The sequence below is a fragment of the Globicephala melas genome, chromosome 20 (genome assembly GCF_963455315.2).
Source record: "Globicephala melas chromosome 20, mGloMel1.2, whole genome shotgun sequence".
Classification (NCBI taxonomy): Eukaryota; Metazoa; Chordata; class Mammalia; order Artiodactyla; family Delphinidae; genus Globicephala; species Globicephala melas.
The window spans coordinates 28,598,996-28,616,076 of NC_083333.1; the positions used below are offsets into that span (position 1 = coordinate 28,598,996).

Sequence of the window (17,081 nt, forward strand, 5' to 3'; positions counted from 1 at the left end):
CTTCTTCTTTAAGAAGAGGAAATGATGGATTTCCCTGGTGGTCCAGTGGTTAAGAATCGGTCAGGGAACTAAGATCCCACATGCCGTGAGGGAACTAAGATCCCACATGCCGTGGGGCAGCTAAGCCCGAGCGCCGCAACTACTGAGCCCATGCACTACAACTAGAGAGAAGCCCCGGCAGCACAACAAAGACCCTGAGTGCCATAAATAAGACCCGACGCAGCCAATAAATAAATATTAAAAAAAGAAGAAGAGGAAACAAGGCCTAAGGAGCTGAAGGTCATGCAGCAAGTTGGTGGCGTAGCCCCCGGTGTGGTGCTTCCCCCAGCTCCCTGCGCAGCCTCGGAGCTGGACCCACTCTGCCGAGCGCAGGCAGCCAGTGAACAGGGATCCACGTGTCCTCACAGGAAAGACAGAGCAACATGTACCAAAGTGAGGCCCTGTAACATTACCCACTGACCTTTTCAAAAGTGCCCAGCAGGACGTGGCAATGGCCAAAATACTCTGAAACAAATAAAGGCACATGGATGAAGAAGAAGAAAGCCCACAACACACCTCGATTCCACTCACCTTCCCCGGGTCCCACAGTCTGGCAACACGAACCCTCTGGCTGTCACGGGAAGGGGCAGGTTACCCAGTAGGACTCTCGTTGCCCGAGAAGCGTGGGAGAAAAAGTGCGTGGGGATGTGGGAACTGCCTGATACCCAAGGGGGAGGCGTGCTGTTCTGAGGCCTCAGCCGCTGCCGGGCCTGCACGCTACATACGGGCACGTGTGCAGCCCAAGAAGACAGGAAACGCCCATACCATCTCCTTCATCCACCACAGCATGGACCACTAACGGGTAAACCTCTCTGTCCAGGTCAAAGCCAAGCTGAAAGAAAAGGAAAAGGAAAAAACGAAAGGGACTTAACACATTTAAAGGGCACAGTAATCCGTCAGAAAAGGGAGGTCTCGTCGGGAAGCCTGAATCTCATCTCTGTTCCTCTTCCATCAACCTGGTTAACTACCTAAGTCCGTAGAATTGAAGGCCACCAGTCTCTTTGTAAAAAGTCCCCTAGATGTAAAGGCTTCTAACCTGCAGGTCTTTCCTTTGGACACGGCTTTCTCAAAATATCCTGGGTTAATGGGCTACTCTGGGATAGAAAAATTAGATGTATCCTTCCCAGGGCGTGAAGACGTTACAAGGCTGAAGGGGAGCATGGCCTTCGAGTACCCAGGCCCATCCTTTGCTGCTGGCCAGGGTCCTGAGTAGCTCCCACGCCCTGTGGGTCTGTGGGCAGAACCTGCCCTGCGCTTTCTCCCAGTGGCCGGGCCCCTCCGCCAGCCGGCAGCTCACCTCCTCTTCAGCCCACTCGGAGGGGTCCACGGTGTGGGAGGGCAGGCAGAACTGCTGGCACACCCCACGCTTGTAGTGCACCGTCTCTGACTGCAGGCTGTTGTCTTTGGGGATGTAGCTGTTGATCAAAGTGGGAAGCAAAGCGAAAGTTACTGACAGTTTCCTCTGTCTCATGCCTGTTCTCAGTTATCAACACGTTCTCAGTATAGAGTGGAAGAGAAAAGAGAAGAAAAGATCTTCTTTATAATCTCTTTCCTTTGCCCTTGCTTGGTAATGCTATTAAAGTTATCTATTCAACCCACATATCCACAGAAAGGTAGCTTAATAGATTTTTAACAGCATCGTGATGACCTGAAGGACTATGCTGCTATCTGTCACTGTACCAAGATGACATAGTTTGAAGGGGAAAGGTGAAAAAGTAAGGCTGGGTAGAAGAAAATCCAAATTCAGGAATCAGCTCTCACCTGGGTGTAGAAAAAGAATGTTTTCCTCCACAGGTGAGCACGTCAGGCACAGACCCTAACCTGTCTAGGAAGGATGTGGCTCCCCGGTCCTTTGTTCTTACCTGGCAATCCCATTCTGGAACTCTTCGGTGGCCTGATAATAGATGGTGATGGCCACCCGAGCATCCGTGTCAAAGGTGAACTCCACGTTGTAGTGGACTTTCGCTCTGCCGGCCTCTTCCCCCGGGGTCTTCACTTCCTCGGCACATCTAGAAAACCACAAAGACTCAGCATTTGGGAGTAGAAAATTAATATTTTAAAAGTAATCTTTTTTCTTTTTTTTTGTGGGATCTTAGTTCCCTGACCAGGGATGGAACCATGCCCTCTGCAGTGGAAGTGCAGAGTCCTAACCACTGGACTGCCAGGGAATTCCCTTCTTTTTTTTTTTAATATTTAGTTATTTGGTCGCACCAGGTCTTAGTTGCGGCTCGAGGGCTCCTTAGTTGTGGCATGCGTGTGGGATCTAGTTCCCTGACCAGGGATTGAACCCGGGCCCCCTGCATTGGGAGCGAGGAGTCTTATCCACTGCGCCATCAGGGATGTCCCTTGTTTTCTTTTTCTAATTGAACGTATTGTGGGCTTCCCTCTGTGATCATACACTTTCCATCCTCATTCTGAATGACGGCAGAGCACTTTGTTACCACTATCAGGGGGCATTTAGGGGATTTCTGATATTTCACGGTGCCACAGTTAACATCCTTGTGCGTTTGCCAGGCTTTACAAAAAAAAGTTTTTAATTTTAATCAAAGTTACTAATCACATAGTTTAAATAGTTTCCACAAGGCTTGTGACAAAAAACCAGCAGGTCTCTTTCTGTCCCTTTTCCTCTTCTTTAGAGAAAACTGCCTTTACCTCTGTAGCTGACCATTTTGGCATTTATCTGCATGTTCATTTTTCAGTTTTGGGCATTATCTATTGACCTCCTACTATGGAAATGAGACTTTCTCTTTCCTCACTCTGCTCCATGTTGGGACACCCCTTCCACCATGTGATACACCATGATTTTGTTAGCTCAGGACATCTTCGTCTATACGACTGTGAGTCCATCAACATTATTCACAGTTCAGCCACAGAGTAATCGCTAATAATTTTTCCTTTCCTGCGTAAGTTTTTCTTAGAGCTTGTGCTCATTTTACTTTTTTTTCAGTTGCTTAGTTTTTTCTGCACTAGTCACTAATTCAAATTCAAACTCTTTGGCTGTCTACATCTCGACGTTCAGACGTACCATGTATTCTGTGCACCTTGTCTTTTTGAGCAGGACACTTATGGAGCCTTCTGACCTGCTCCATCTGGACCCTGATCCCTCCGTACCTGCACACGGCTGCCACCCTGGAATCTCCCTGTCCCATCTCCCTGTGTGTCCCTTTTGCCTCTCTCCCGGAGAATCGCATGCTTCCTGCACCTCCTGGCTTCCTCTTTCTTGGGTTACACTTTCCTTTTGCTGGAGCACAACTTCCAGTAGCATCCTGGAAAAGGGTGTGTTGGAGGGATAAACTTTTCGAGAGATTTTATTATACAATCACACGTCATTGAAAGTCTGGCTGAGGGAATTCCCTGGTGGTCCAGTGGTTAGGACTCGGTGCTTTCACTGCTTAGGATGCGGGTTCAATCCCTGGTTGGGGAGCTAAGATCCTGCAAGCCACGAGGCCAAAAAAAAAAAAAAAAAGTCTGGCTGAGTAAAGAATTCTGGATTATAAATACTTTAAAAAAGTCATTTCAGAGCATTGCTGCGTTATCTTTTAGCTCCCAGGGTCGAGCACTCGGTGGACCTTTGTAGAAACTCTTAAATTATGTACGTCATTGGTGATTCCTTCCTTCTATGTTCTCCATTCTCTCTTTCTGGAACCATTAGTTGGCTGTTGGACCTTCTATTCTTCGTATCTTTCCTCTTCTGTTTTCCATAGCTTTGCCTTTATGCTCCACTTCCTAGAACATTTCAACTTTTCTTCCGATATTCTATTGGTTTTTTCATTTCTACGTTTTTAAGCTCTGAGAGCCTTGTTTGTTTGCTAAACGCTTTGTGTCACTGCGTCCGTGAAATAAGAAGGCAGTATCTTCTCTATGTCTCTGAGGCTACAAATCAAGGTTTCCTCTTCCTGCAGTTTTTATTTCCACTTTTTCCCCCTGTTGGCTTGTTTTACAATTGTCTTTCATACGATAGGCGTTCCTTATACATCTGAGAATCTTTGGTTGTCTGCTCATACTAAGACATCTAAACCCCCTAATTGTGGTCCATGGGGACTTCCCTGGCGGTCCAGCGGTTAGGACTCCACGCTTGCACTACAGGGTGCATGGGTTCGATCCCTGGTCAAGGAACTAAGATCCCTCATGGCACGCGGCCAAAAAAATAATAAAATCCTGATGGGAACTGAGTGCACAGTGGGGCTTGGGGATGCTAGGCTTCCCTGGGGACTCATCTGGGTCAGGAGAGGGACCTCCAAAACCAGTCTCTTTGGTCTTCCCACCTGGGGGCGTCTGATTGTCCAAAGAACAGTTTTCCTCTCTTCTAACAATGGCCTGACTGCTGGCATTCTGGGCTTAGAGTTGGGGTTGGGGGGCAGGCTGGAGGGCTCAGCATCCAACGTTTCTGAATTCACTTAACCCCCTGATTTCAGTACTGAGTCCAGCCCTTAGCTGTGCCTCGGTCCCCCAAGTCCAGAGATTCTTTGTTTGAACTTTTCCAGTGAGCATCGTCTGCCAGCCTTTTGCCAGGGTGTGGGAGGGCAGTTCTGGCTGTGTAGTCTAAGGGAGGGGGGATCTGAATACCTCTCAAGCAGACTTTCCACTAACCTCCCTCCTTTTAGCCACCCCCACCCCCAAGATGTCCAGAGGTACCTGGAACTGCCAATTCCTGAGCCTTCTGGGGGAAACCACAGTACAAACTGGTGATTCTCAGCTTTTCCTTCTGTTTGTTCAGGATCCTGATTTCTCAGGTTTAGTAAGTTATTTAACATTCACCACCTGTTTCCAGTCTCTAAAATTTTTTAAATTAATTAATTAATTTATTTATTTTTGGCTGCGTTGGGTCTTTGTTGCCGTGTGTGGGCTCTCTAGTTGCGGCGAGCGGGGGCTACTCTTTGTCGCGGTGCATGGGCTTCTCATTGCAGTGGCTTCTCTTGTTGCGGAGCATGGGCTCTAGGCGCGTGGACTTCAGTAGCTGTGGCTCGAAGGCTCTAGAGCGCAGGCTCAGTAGTTGTGGCACACGGGCTTAGCTGTTCCGCGGCATGTGGGATCCTCCCGGACCAGGGCTCGAATCCATGTCTCCTGCATTGGCAGGCAGATTCTTAACCATTGCGTCACCAGGGAAGCCCCAGCCTCTAAAATTTTGTTGCCGTTGCTCCTTTCCCACTCTCCCAATTTTTGTGGATTTGTGCTGTTTAAAAATACTCATTATTGTTTAGTGGGGTTTGGAGAGGAAGCAAAGGTACATGTTCAATCCTCCATCTTTACCTGGAAATCTGAGAATCAGAATTTACTTTAGTTCCATCTCAGAAAAAACAAAATCAAAACTCACCCTTCATCTTAACATTTATTGATCACCAGGTGCTTTCCCTTTCATTATCCCCTTTAATTTTGACAACAGCCATGAAAGGTAAGGTTGGTTCACTATTTTACAGGTGAGAACCAGAAGCTCAGAGCAGTTGCCTCATTTTATTCTAGAGCTGCAGCCAGGCTGCCACATCCGAGGCCAGGACCTCAAGGGGGCTCAGACCCCTGAATCCATCTCCATCAAATACGCGAGCAGACCATATGTGATGAGAGAAACAAGTAGCCGGAGCAGCTGACAGCTGGCAGGCTCCTGAGGCCTCAGTAGCCTCCATCTATCCTGCTGTGGCAGGAACTCCCCAGTGGAGGGGGGCCAGCCGGCTGCAGACTCTTCTGCAGCAAAAGAGTTTCCCCTTGGCTGCGCCGTCCCCAGGGTTGACCCCGGGGGTGTGAGCGGCTGGGGAGGCAGTTGAAAACCTCAGGGACAAATAAAATATTAAAAAACTGAGACAGAAAACAGATTAGTGGCTGCTTAGGCCGGGAAGAGGGGTTTCGGGGGGAAATGAGGGATGATTAATAATGAGTATCGGGTAATAATGAGTATCGGGTTTCTTTTCGGGGTGATGAAAATGTTCTAAAATTAGATAGTAGTGATGGTTGCACAACTCTGTGAATAACTAAAAATCACTGAATCGGGGGACTTCCCTGGTGGCACAGCGTATAAGACTCCGCGATCCCAATGCAGGGCACCCGGGTTTGATCCCCGCTCAGGGAACTAGATTCCACGTGCATGCCGCAACTAAGAGTTCACATGCCGCAATTAAGAGTTTGCATGCCACAACTAAGGAGCCTGCCTGCCGCAACTAAGACCTGGTGCAACCAAATAAAAAAATAAATACTAAAAAAAAAAAAAAATCACTGAATTGTACACTTTAAATGAATGAACTGTATGGTATATGAACTATATCTCAATGAAGTGGTTATATTTTATTCCTAAAAATTTATTTTTTAAGTTTTTTTTTTTGATGTGGACCATTTTTAAAGTCTTTATTGAATTTGTTACCATATTGCTTCTGTTTTATATTTTGGTTTTTTGGCCTCGAGGCATGTGGGATCTTAGCTCCCTGAGCAGGGATCGAACCCACACCCCCTGCATTGGAAGTCTTAACCACTGGACCACCAGCGAAGTCCCCGAAGTGGTTGTATTTTAAAAAGATGATCAGAGAGAAATAAACTCCCTGATCTATACAAGCATAAAATGCTCTCCGAGTCATCTTCCTTTGTCAACTGAGAAGAATGTGGGACCTCTGGTTTGCCCTAACCAAATCTGTCTCCCCAGGGAACCAGTGAGTCTTAGTAGACAGACTTGCTATCTGGAGAGCAGCATCTGTTTAAAAATCACATTACCTCTGGGACTTCCCTGGTGGTCCAGGGTTAGAACTCCGTGCTCCCATTGCAGGGGGCCCGGGTTCAATCCCCAGTCAGGGAACTAAGATCCCACAAGCCTTGCCATGCAGCCAAAAAAAAAAAAAAGAAAAAAGAAAAAAAAATTGTGCTATCTCAGGGACAGCACAAAGAAGACAGATGCTGATGATAATTAGTACTGACAGTGGTGATTAAACAACAAACCCAGTGCACCAGAGGAAGGGCACATGAGATTAAGAATAAATTACAAAGGAAATATAGGCAATAAAATAAGGATTTCCTGCACCAAGTTCAAACATCCCATCTTCACACAGGCTTGTCGAGGTATCTGCAGAATTCACTTTCTCCTCCAACTGTTCTTTTTCTGGAAGGTTCACCAAATCGGGGTAATCATGACAGCTTCCAGGAGAGTGAAAGTTCTTCCCAAACACTGACTATCAGAGAAAGTTCTGAACAATCTAGGTGCGGAGACCCCTCATGCCAGCAGCCCACGGCCCGGAGGCCTAGAGGCCGGGCTCCGGGTCTGACAGAAACCGCTCTGTGGGTCCCCTGGGGAGTCGGCTGCCCCTTCACGAAGAAGGGCCCCTGGAACCTGGCCCCCGCTGGCTGGGAACTTGAACTTACTTGACGAGTCTTAGTGTATCCTTTCGGATGTTGATCAGGCTTCTCAGAGTCTTCACTGGTTCTTGGGGAGGAGGGGCAGCGTAAGGAAACTGTGTCGGAAACAAAGTGGGAGAAGACTGTGTTTAGAAAGACGGATAACCATAGTAAGGGGACGTGCTCGAGGTCACAGCTACTGGGAGAGCTGGGATCCGACTTGGTGTCCAAAGCGCTACATTTATCTGCTTTTCCCATTAGATGAAGCTTATGTGAGTCAGCATTCAAAATGCGGACACCTAATAAAAACTCCCACTGAAGTTCCAAATACCAAGGGACACACGGTGGCCGAGTTAATCACAAAAGGCTTTTCCACCTGACCTTACACAATGGGGAGCCGGACCTGCAAGGATTTTCCTTTAGTGAAGCCACATGGTGTCTGAGGAATTTAGGAACTGCAAACACAAGAGAACCCCATCATGTGTACAGAGTGGGGGCCTGCAAACAGTGAAGAACAAATTTCCTCCGCAGCTGATCATATAAAGGAGAGTTTTTTTAAAAGAACGTGAGCCAAAGAGCTCTTTTGGGGTCATCAAAGGTTTGTGGTTGCCCATCACTTACCTCACGCTTTCACTCTCTTTCCCTGTTTAAACATGTGGGTTTGGAGTTGTGAGTTGATGACAATGAGGAGATGAGAAAGGGGACACAGTAAAACATTTCACTGGGAACTGCTTTGAGAAGATTGAGTGATTTAAAATGTCCCCGCTATTCTTATAACGTCATTTGGGCCGTAAACATTTTTTACATGTGATTCCCAGAAGACCTACTAGTGTTTGGAGCTTTGCAAAACCGTGGTCCTCTTAGCTCTGAAGAGTCTACCCCCTCATGCGGGTCTCAGAAAACAGAACGTCCACATGAAACTCTGTGTCTTCCCAGATTTTTGCTGTTTTACTTGGGAAACATAATTGAACCTATGGTACGTCTGATTTTGTGTATTGTGATCCCTGATACTTCATGTGCATGAATGTGACCCTTAAGAAAATACATTGAATCCAAACTATCAGCTGTGCGTTCAGATTATTGCTTTGTGGGTATTGTGTAGCAACGTTTTATTTTTTCACTGATACCTTAAACGTATATTCTGTTTTTGTTTTTTTTTTGGCCATGCAGCGCATCTTGTGGGATCTTAGTTCCCCGACCAAGGATCGAACCCCGGGCCCTCTGCAGTGGAAGTATGGAGTCCTAACCACTGGACCGCCAGGGAATTCTCACCTTAAACATATATTCTTTTAAAATATATGACAGTTGGTTTTTCTGATTACAAAGCAATACACGTTTAAGCAGAAAACTTGAAAAACACAAAAAAGTACAAAACCAGCCGTGATTTCACTACTCGGTGATACCAAAATTAACGTTTGCAGAATGTGTCTTTTGGGCTAGGCATCCATCCACCCACCCACCTCCTCCCTCCCTCCCCCCGCTCTATCTCTCTGCACTGTTTCAAACTGTACCTACTCTTTTATTGTCTCTCTTTCACTTAGAAAGATGTGGCAAATGTTTTAAAGCCTATAATTTGACAATATAACTACACACATTAGAGACAGGGGCCTACTTTAATCAATTCCACATTATTCAGTGTTTTCAGTTGGTTTTACTTTTTTTTTTTCTGATATAAATGTCGTGGTGAATGCTTTGTCCCTACATTTCTGCGTGCCTCTTTGATTATTTCCTTAAGACATTCCTAGAAGTGGAATTACTGGATCAAAGAGTAAGCATATTTTGAAGACTTTTAAAACTATTTTGCCAAATTGTTCTCCGGAAAAGCTGATTGCAACTCTGCCCTCCTGCTTGCAGCGTATCAGGAGGCTTTTATACAGGAAAGCTGAAATCCTATAGTTCAGATCCCATCTGTGGCCCATTTCTCCACACACCCCCACCCCCTTTGCTGGGCTGTCACACTAAAAGAATTTAAAACAATTTTTAAATAAGCTTAAGCAAAAAGTAATTAGGCAGGAAAACCCAACACAAATGCTTGTCTATTCTAAAGCCAAAATAAATGACTTTGGGATTAAAATTTTTTTCTGGAGTAGCGAAGTTAATCATATTCATTTGCACGGGTACTTGGGAGTTATCCTTAACTCCTACCTGAGTTCAAAAAAACCCCAGAGGTTTTCCCTTCACTCTTTGCCCTTTCCCCTCTATATCCTCCCTACCCCCGCAAAAAAAAAAAGAAAAACAAAAGGAAGGCGGGGTGGGGGGGAGTTAGTGTGCTTCACCTTCCGTTTAGAATATTACATTTGATGATAACTGGCAATGGAACACAAGTTATTCGCTGCTCAGGGAAAGGCAACCGTGGGATCAATTGTTTATATACATAAACTATCCTTATAGTATAATAAATCCACACTTACATTTTTAGCTCTTTACCCTCTGCCCCGCCAAAAGAAAACCATTGAAAATCTGTTTAGGAGAAACTAATCCTGTTTGTAGGCTCTTACCTACCAAAGCTTCTGCCTTAATGGCCATTCACGTACCCAATCAGAGTCTACCGGCAACACTCAGTGCTGAGTGTAAAGAAAGACTTAAAGTGGAAAAGATAAGGTCCTGCTCCTTCAGGAAGCAACATTATAAGGAAGATGATATAGTTGCACAAATAACTGTAACACTAAACAGAAATGCCACAAAAAGGGCAACGATACAGGAAGTGATCGCTTCTGGCTGAGGTAATCCAGAAGGCTTCATGGAGGAGGTGGTATTTGATCTGAGATCTTGAAGGATAAACGTAATTTGTAAATTCAGAGATGACAGGGAAGACAGAGGAGACAGCAGGAACAGAGGCAAACTAAAGAAAATACTCTGCTCTTAGAGTCGCCTCCCCTACCTCTCTAGGCCAGGTTAGCCCACCGTGACTCTAAGCTTCTTCGTGATCTTCGCTTTTAAAACGATCATTTATTGAGCACTTACTAGGTGCCGGGCACTATACTAAGCTCTTTACATACATTATCTTAGTTATCCTTGGAACAATCCTGTGAGGGAGAGATAGTTCTTCCCTTTTTGCAGATAAGGACATTGACACAGGAACAGGTTCAGTATCACCTTCCAAATTCCCACAAGTTTTAGGGAGAAGAGTTGAGGTTTGAACACATTCTACCTCCATCTTTCTCTAAGATACTCCTGGATACAGCTGCTTAACCTAGAGATGACGAAGGGATTGAAGTACCAGTTATTAAAAGATCTGAAAACACTAACCTATGTCTTTGTTCATTCTTTTTTCTTAGCAAGGCACTGATGAGCTTTTTTGTTTGCCTACAGTACCTCTTTAACACATGCACCATTACTGTATTATATTTAGAGCAAGAAAAAGTATCTTAGTTCACTTCAAGACCAGAGATTTCACTCCTATGCTAACAGATACGTGTGACATGAAAGCAAAGTAACATCTTCTTGGGACCGAAGGAGATGAAGGTCAGGATGGACTCGGGTCCAAGCACCACCCCGAAGGAGCCGCTCACCGGTCATTCTACTGTGCTCAGAACAGCATCAGTAACCGTTTCTCAGTTCACATCCACAGTTTCCACTTGCTTTCTTATGACCTTGGAACCGTAATTTTCTCAGCCCCAGTTGTACCTCATCAGGGAGTGAGTGATGACAAGAAAAGTCAGACAGAATTTATTTTTCTCAGATGCAAGCGCTCTGGCATAACTAGGCCAGTAAATGGGGAGAAGTGGCCTTTTCTGTCTTGCACACAACATGCCGCCAGGCGCACAGATGGAGGAGGACCCACAGGCCTTCTGCAAGCCGTATCCTCACTTCTTGCCTCAAGCTCAGTATGGGCTTAGGAGACGTCTTCCCGTTTCTCAGACAACATCCTGGAGTACATAAACTCTCACCACCTTACGAAGGACCTTAAAAACAGCTTCCAGAATTCTCTTTCACTTTTCATAATGAAGACAGACTTATAAAGACTAATGTGCAAAGAATGAAATCGGGTCTGCTCAGGGACTTGTGGCCCAAACCTGCCGGGTCAGTAATGTGTTGACAGAGAATTAAGGCTCAGGTCCCTCCACTCTATTCATCTAAGCAGAAATGCTGCCAGAAGAAAGCCCTCTTAATGGGGTAAAATTTGGGTAACTGTTGCAATGACAGCTTGCCAATGCCCATCCATGAAAAAAGGGAACACAGGGAAACGTTTACTGAGTACTTACTACGGGCTGGGCATCATGCTGGGTTCTTTAGATTTTTTTTTCATTTTACTTTATTTCATTTATAAAATATATATAACATGAAATGTATCACCTTAGCCATTTTTAAGCACGCAGTCCAGTGGCAGCAAACGCATTCACATGTCCTGTGCTATCGTCACTACCATGGAGCTCTGGTTTAGATACATTCTTACTTAATATTCTAAACACTAGTAGACATGCCGGCCATGCCCACCAGTCTGTAAGCTCTTGGAGGAGAGTCTGAAATGAAGGAGGATCTCAAGAAATATGTTCGTTGACTGGATAAATGAAGAATATCAGTATTAACACCCCCATTTTGCAGATAAAGAAACTGAGACTCAAAAGATTCACGTAATTATTCAAGGTCTCAGGGCTAATGAGTAGCAGAACCAGGATTTGAATCCAAAAGCCACACTGTTTGTCCTGCAGCTGCCTTGGCTACAGCAGGGCAAGGCTACATGTTGTTCTGATCCCAGGAGTGTTCCAGGTACCTGAGTAGAGTGTAGAGAGAGTCTGAACGTTAAACGATCACTGCAAAAGGTACCGAATCCTGTTCAGGTTCTAGAGGCTGGTCGAAACTCTCTGGATTACACCCTTATGCTTAGGCAGCAGTACATACAAAAGCATATCTAATGCCACACTCCTTTTAAATTTTAACAGGAGTATCTAAGGTCTTCTCAGAGGAAAGCTTTCTTGGAGCACTGTATGACAAATTCCCTTTGTCTGTAAGAGCTAACAGCACCTGTAGAAGATACAAAGGTATATTCAGGGTGTGACGTCAGAGAACGTCAGCAGAAGCAGGGGAGATGTTCATCACTGTTTACCTTCTGCCCAAGATGCTCCAATATGTGTTACTGATAGATATTCCTAAAGTACGGTGGTTTCTCCTCTAAATTATTTTTGAAGAACAAAGACATCTACCAATTCATTCAACACGTTCACTATGCCCTGAGCGCTATGCTAGCCTGGATTCGGTGATGGACCAGGCACGCCTCTCTTAGTTCCACCTGTAAGGGGCCCACAACAGAGCTTGCATCTGGCGCCCTGCACTCAGGTACCAGCAGCGAACCTCGCGCCCCCCCCCCCAGGACCGGCCTGCTTGTGTCCGCGCTGAAATAACCCTAAATCTCAGAATAATTTAAATCCCAAGCACCTCAAGCCCAGGATGGGGGTATAGTACCCACTCAGCCAGAGGAACTCTTTCAATGGGCCCCAGGGCGTTGGCGATCAAGGCTCATATGAATACAGAGCAAGCGCCTCTTTGACCTTTTATCCTGGTGCTCGTCAGTTTCCTTGTTAGTTTTCCTTACACCAGCAAAGTGCCACTTGGCGGCCAAATGTGGAACTGCCGGTTTAGATAGACCGGATAAGGATATGGCTGTGTGTGTGTGTGGGGGGGGGGGGGGCGGGGTACACATACGTATATATTCATATACACACATATATATTTGTATATATCAACCATGTATCCTAGATTTTCTAACCATTCTAATTTCAAGTATTTTGTTAAACTACCCCCCATGTCTGCACTCACATTTTTGCTGTAGAAAATATGGTCCCAGTGCATACGCGATAAAAGGATCTTACTTCAATTGTAAATTATTGGGTAATTCCCAGTAGTCTGTAAAAGGGCCTATAATCCATTCATAAAAATAAATAATTAATTTCCATAAAAAGGTTTTTTTTAAGGTACATAATTTGCTAACATTTGCTATTAGATTCAGGCCTGACCATATACACACATGGCATCCTGGATTTGGCCACTGGGAACTCCCTCAGTTGGCTCCTGTGTCCTTTTGACTCGCCCCATCACTTTTTGAGCACTTCCTTACTTTCTGGCACCACAAGATATTCCAAGTTGATGTTGTGTTTTTCTGTCCCCTCCCTGGAATTGATCACGTCTCCGAGGATCCCTGGTTCCTTTTTAGAGACGTCTACCTCAGACCACCATGTATTCACTAATCTTTTACCAGTGAACACTTGCTCTGCTTCCAGTTTTCAGTATTACAAACAATGATGCAATAAACATTCCCTGAAAGGAAACTTAATAGGAAAAAGGGGGGGGTGATGTAAAAGAAAAACAAATGAATATGACCTAATGCAGTTTTTACTTAAGAAGAAAAAAGCCCCAAATGCCAAAAATCTGCCTCTGAAGAGAAAGGAAATTATTTTTAGGCAATTTATGACTAAAAGAGAAAAGTACTCATTTTACACATAGACATGTAATATTTGTGTCAGAGAAAGAAATAATAGTTAATATGGAAATCAACATCTGGGATCATATGAATAGCTCATTTACAGCACTCATTTACATAAGCTCTTGCTTTTATAGATTTTAGGGGTTTTATATTTAAAATTCAGTTCCTTCTTATTTGATGCCTGGTTATTTTCTCAGCTTTCTCTACTTCTCCTCTTCTCAGCTACGTCGTGTGTCCAAGACTTGCCAGTGGATAGATTTAGACTTGCGATACTTTATAACATTTTCTTAGATCCACATCAGGGAGAACAGTTTACTCCGGTTGAATGATGTGAAATGAATACAAATTTGCCTATTTAACCAGCTGTAGCCCTGGGACAGACTGTACTGTGCCTGCTGTCCACCAAAACATCAGTGAGCTATATTTACAGCAGTAAAATCCCTTTTCACTAATTTTCCATCCAATCCTCGTGGGGAGTCAATCACCCATGTAGAAAGGCTGGTGACCACAAAGCTGACAAGATGTGAAAAGACATTTTTTCCACTCAAATCAAAGATGTGAGGGAGATACCACGAGGGTGTCACATGATGACCTTAACTCAAAGATGCTCTGTGTTCAGGTTTGGTTACCAAAGGAATCCACTCAAGATGGCAGTCTATTTACAGTCTGTTAACTCCTCCGCTGGGTCCCCTGGCAGGGTGCACATGGGACCAATGTCCTGGCTATATGACATCACCTCTAAGGTTGATCTTTCCAAAATATTTAAACCCTACTACGAGTATGCCCAGTTAACCAGTTCTCTTTGATAACAAGAGCATGAAGGATCCACTGCAGAGCAAAGCACCCATCACAAAATCGCCCTGGTCTCTGTTAACAACCGTCACAGACCCATTTCCTCCCTCTACTTATGGTTTGGGTCTTGACTCATATCGTTCAGGAGTACTCAGACCGGGCAACAGGTTGCGTACACGCTGACATCAAATGCACCTCCAGGGCTCTGTGCGCTGCTTTGACGACAAGCGAAACCTACTCAACTTCCGGTTCCCCTGACTGAAAGCCCCTCCCATCGGGATAAAACACTACCCAGTGATCCTGGGCTTCTACAATAAAAGTATCTTTCTGAAGATGAGCTGCTTTTAGATACAAAGGGTTCTGACTAACACCAGCTAATTTTAAGGAGAGTTAAAAGGGAAAAAAGGGCTTTTAGTAAAGCAGACACTGTCATCTTTTCCCTCCAGCAAGTTGGTAAATAATGACTAATGGTCAGAGAAACGACTCCTTTCAGACCAGCACCCCATTCTAGATGCCTGACTTCCAGATTTCATCTGGTCAGGAGACTGGTAACCCAGCTCACAAATAAGAATCCAGTTTTAAGTAAGAGATTTTGAGATGCTTAATAGTGTAGGTAAAGAATACGCTCAAACACCAGTATCAGCCAAAACAGGTATTTTATTTTCGGGTTTTTTTTTTTTTTTTTGAGGTACGCGGGCCTCTCACTGTTGTGGCCTCTCGCGCTGCGGAGCACAGGCTCCGGACGCGCAGGCTCAGCGGCCATGGCTCATGGGCCTAGCCGCTCCGCGGCATGTGGCATGTGGGATCTTCCCGGACCGGGGCGCGAACCCGCGTCCCCTGCATCGGCAGGCGGACTCTCAACCACTGCACCACCAGGGAAGCCCTAAAACAGGTATTTAAAAATACACAACAATAAAGCAGAAACTAACACACCATTGTAAAGCAATTATACTCCAATAAAGATGTTAAAAAAATTAAAAAATAATTAAAACAATAAAATACACAACATATATATTTTTTCCAAAGAAGCATATGAATGTTCTAATGCCACCAAGTATTAGTTTTCCAGTCATTTTATTTAACAGAGGTGTTTTCAGTAGGCCACTTATTAAGAAGAGCAAGTGGACCGAAGTCCTCCTCAGTCTATATTTTAAAAACTAAAAACTGTAAGCTGGTCTTCAAGTTGAAAAACTCCAAGCTGCCCACCTGTGCCCCTCCTGAAATATACTGACCCTAAAACTATCTCTGTAAGAGCCAAGATCAATTACAAGAGTTTCAAGTCTCCGTCTCATATTTCTGGAAGGAAATATGCTCTGAGGGACTTCCCTGGTGGTCCAGCTGTAAAGAATCCACCTTACAATGCAGGGGACGGGGGTTCGATCCCTGGTCAGGGAACTAAGATCCCACATGCCACGGGGCAACTAAGCCCATGCGCCACAACTACTGAGCTCACGCGCCTCAACTAGAGCCCACGTGCCGCAAACTACATAGCCCACGTGCTCTGGAACGCGTGCACCACAACTAGAGAAGAGAAAAACCCGCACGCCACAACTAGAGAGAAGCCCGCGCACCAGAACGAAGAGCCCGCACGCCTCAACGAAGATCCCGCGTGCCGCAGCTGAGACCCAATGCAGCCAAAAATAAATTAAATAAATAATAAATAAATCTTAAAAAAAATATGCTGAAGTCTGCTATGTTAGGAATCTCAGCTTCAGAAAAAGAATAGTATGAAATACAGAAACATTTAAGTTTATAAGCCAATCAAATACAGAATTCTAAGCCCAGGTAAGGTCAGTTTCTTTGGCTAAGCTACCTATTTGCAGATACAGCCCTAGGCCCAGGAAGAAGGCCATTAGTAATTCAAAAACCCTAATGAGATTTTATTTTGGTTAGCTCATCATGAGATATGGAAACCCCATATAACTAGAACAAAATAGCATAAAATAAAAACCTATATGTTGTAAAGCAGAAAGTAACACACCAACACAGTCAAAAGATAAATAAATAAAAATAAAATTAAAAAAATTACTGCTGTTTATAAACAAAAACAAAAAACCCTATAGCATATGTATGATAGTTTTAATTTCTAAATTGTTAATACTAAGATCTGTAGGGACTTCCCTGGTGGTCCAGTGGTTAAGAATCCGCCTTCCAATGCAGGGGACGGGGGTTTGATTCCTGGTCAGGGAGCTAGGATTCCACATGCTGTGGGGCAACTAAGCCAGCACCCCACAACTCCAGAGCCAACGCGCCACAACTAGAGAGAAGCCCACACGCCTCAATGAAAGATCCCGTGTGCCACAACTAAGACCCAACACAGCCAAAAATAAATAAATAAATATTTAATTTAAAAAAAGATCTGTAATTTGCAGCTAATTTAACAAGGTACCAATCTGTTTCACTTTGCCCTGCTAAGCTTCCAAAAGTCTTGAGAGCTCTGATTATTCTTCACTCACTCCTTAATAGCAGTGCGTAGGACTGGTTAAGAATCCGCCTGCCTGTACGGGGGACACAGGTTTGA

At 44.7% G+C, this 17,081-nt stretch overlaps 1 protein-coding gene across 4 annotated transcripts in view; it reads right to left on the bottom strand.

Moving 5' to 3' along the window:
- The window catches only part of RNF157 (ring finger protein 157), an 80,148-nt gene that overhangs the window by 21,393 nt on the left and 41,674 nt on the right, over nt 1-17,081 (bottom strand). For all 4 annotated transcript variants that reach the window (XM_060290477.1, XM_030837751.3, XM_060290478.1 and 1 more), the window contains exons 3-7: nt 7,375-7,463; nt 1,902-2,048; nt 1,337-1,454; nt 805-871; nt 461-504 (exon numbers count right to left, since the gene is read on the bottom strand). In XM_060290477.1, coding sequence (XP_060146460.1) covers nt 461-504; nt 805-871; nt 1,337-1,454; nt 1,902-2,048; nt 7,375-7,463 — 465 coding nt within the window. The remainder of the gene's footprint in view (nt 1-460; nt 505-804; nt 872-1,336; nt 1,455-1,901; nt 2,049-7,374; nt 7,464-17,081) is intronic.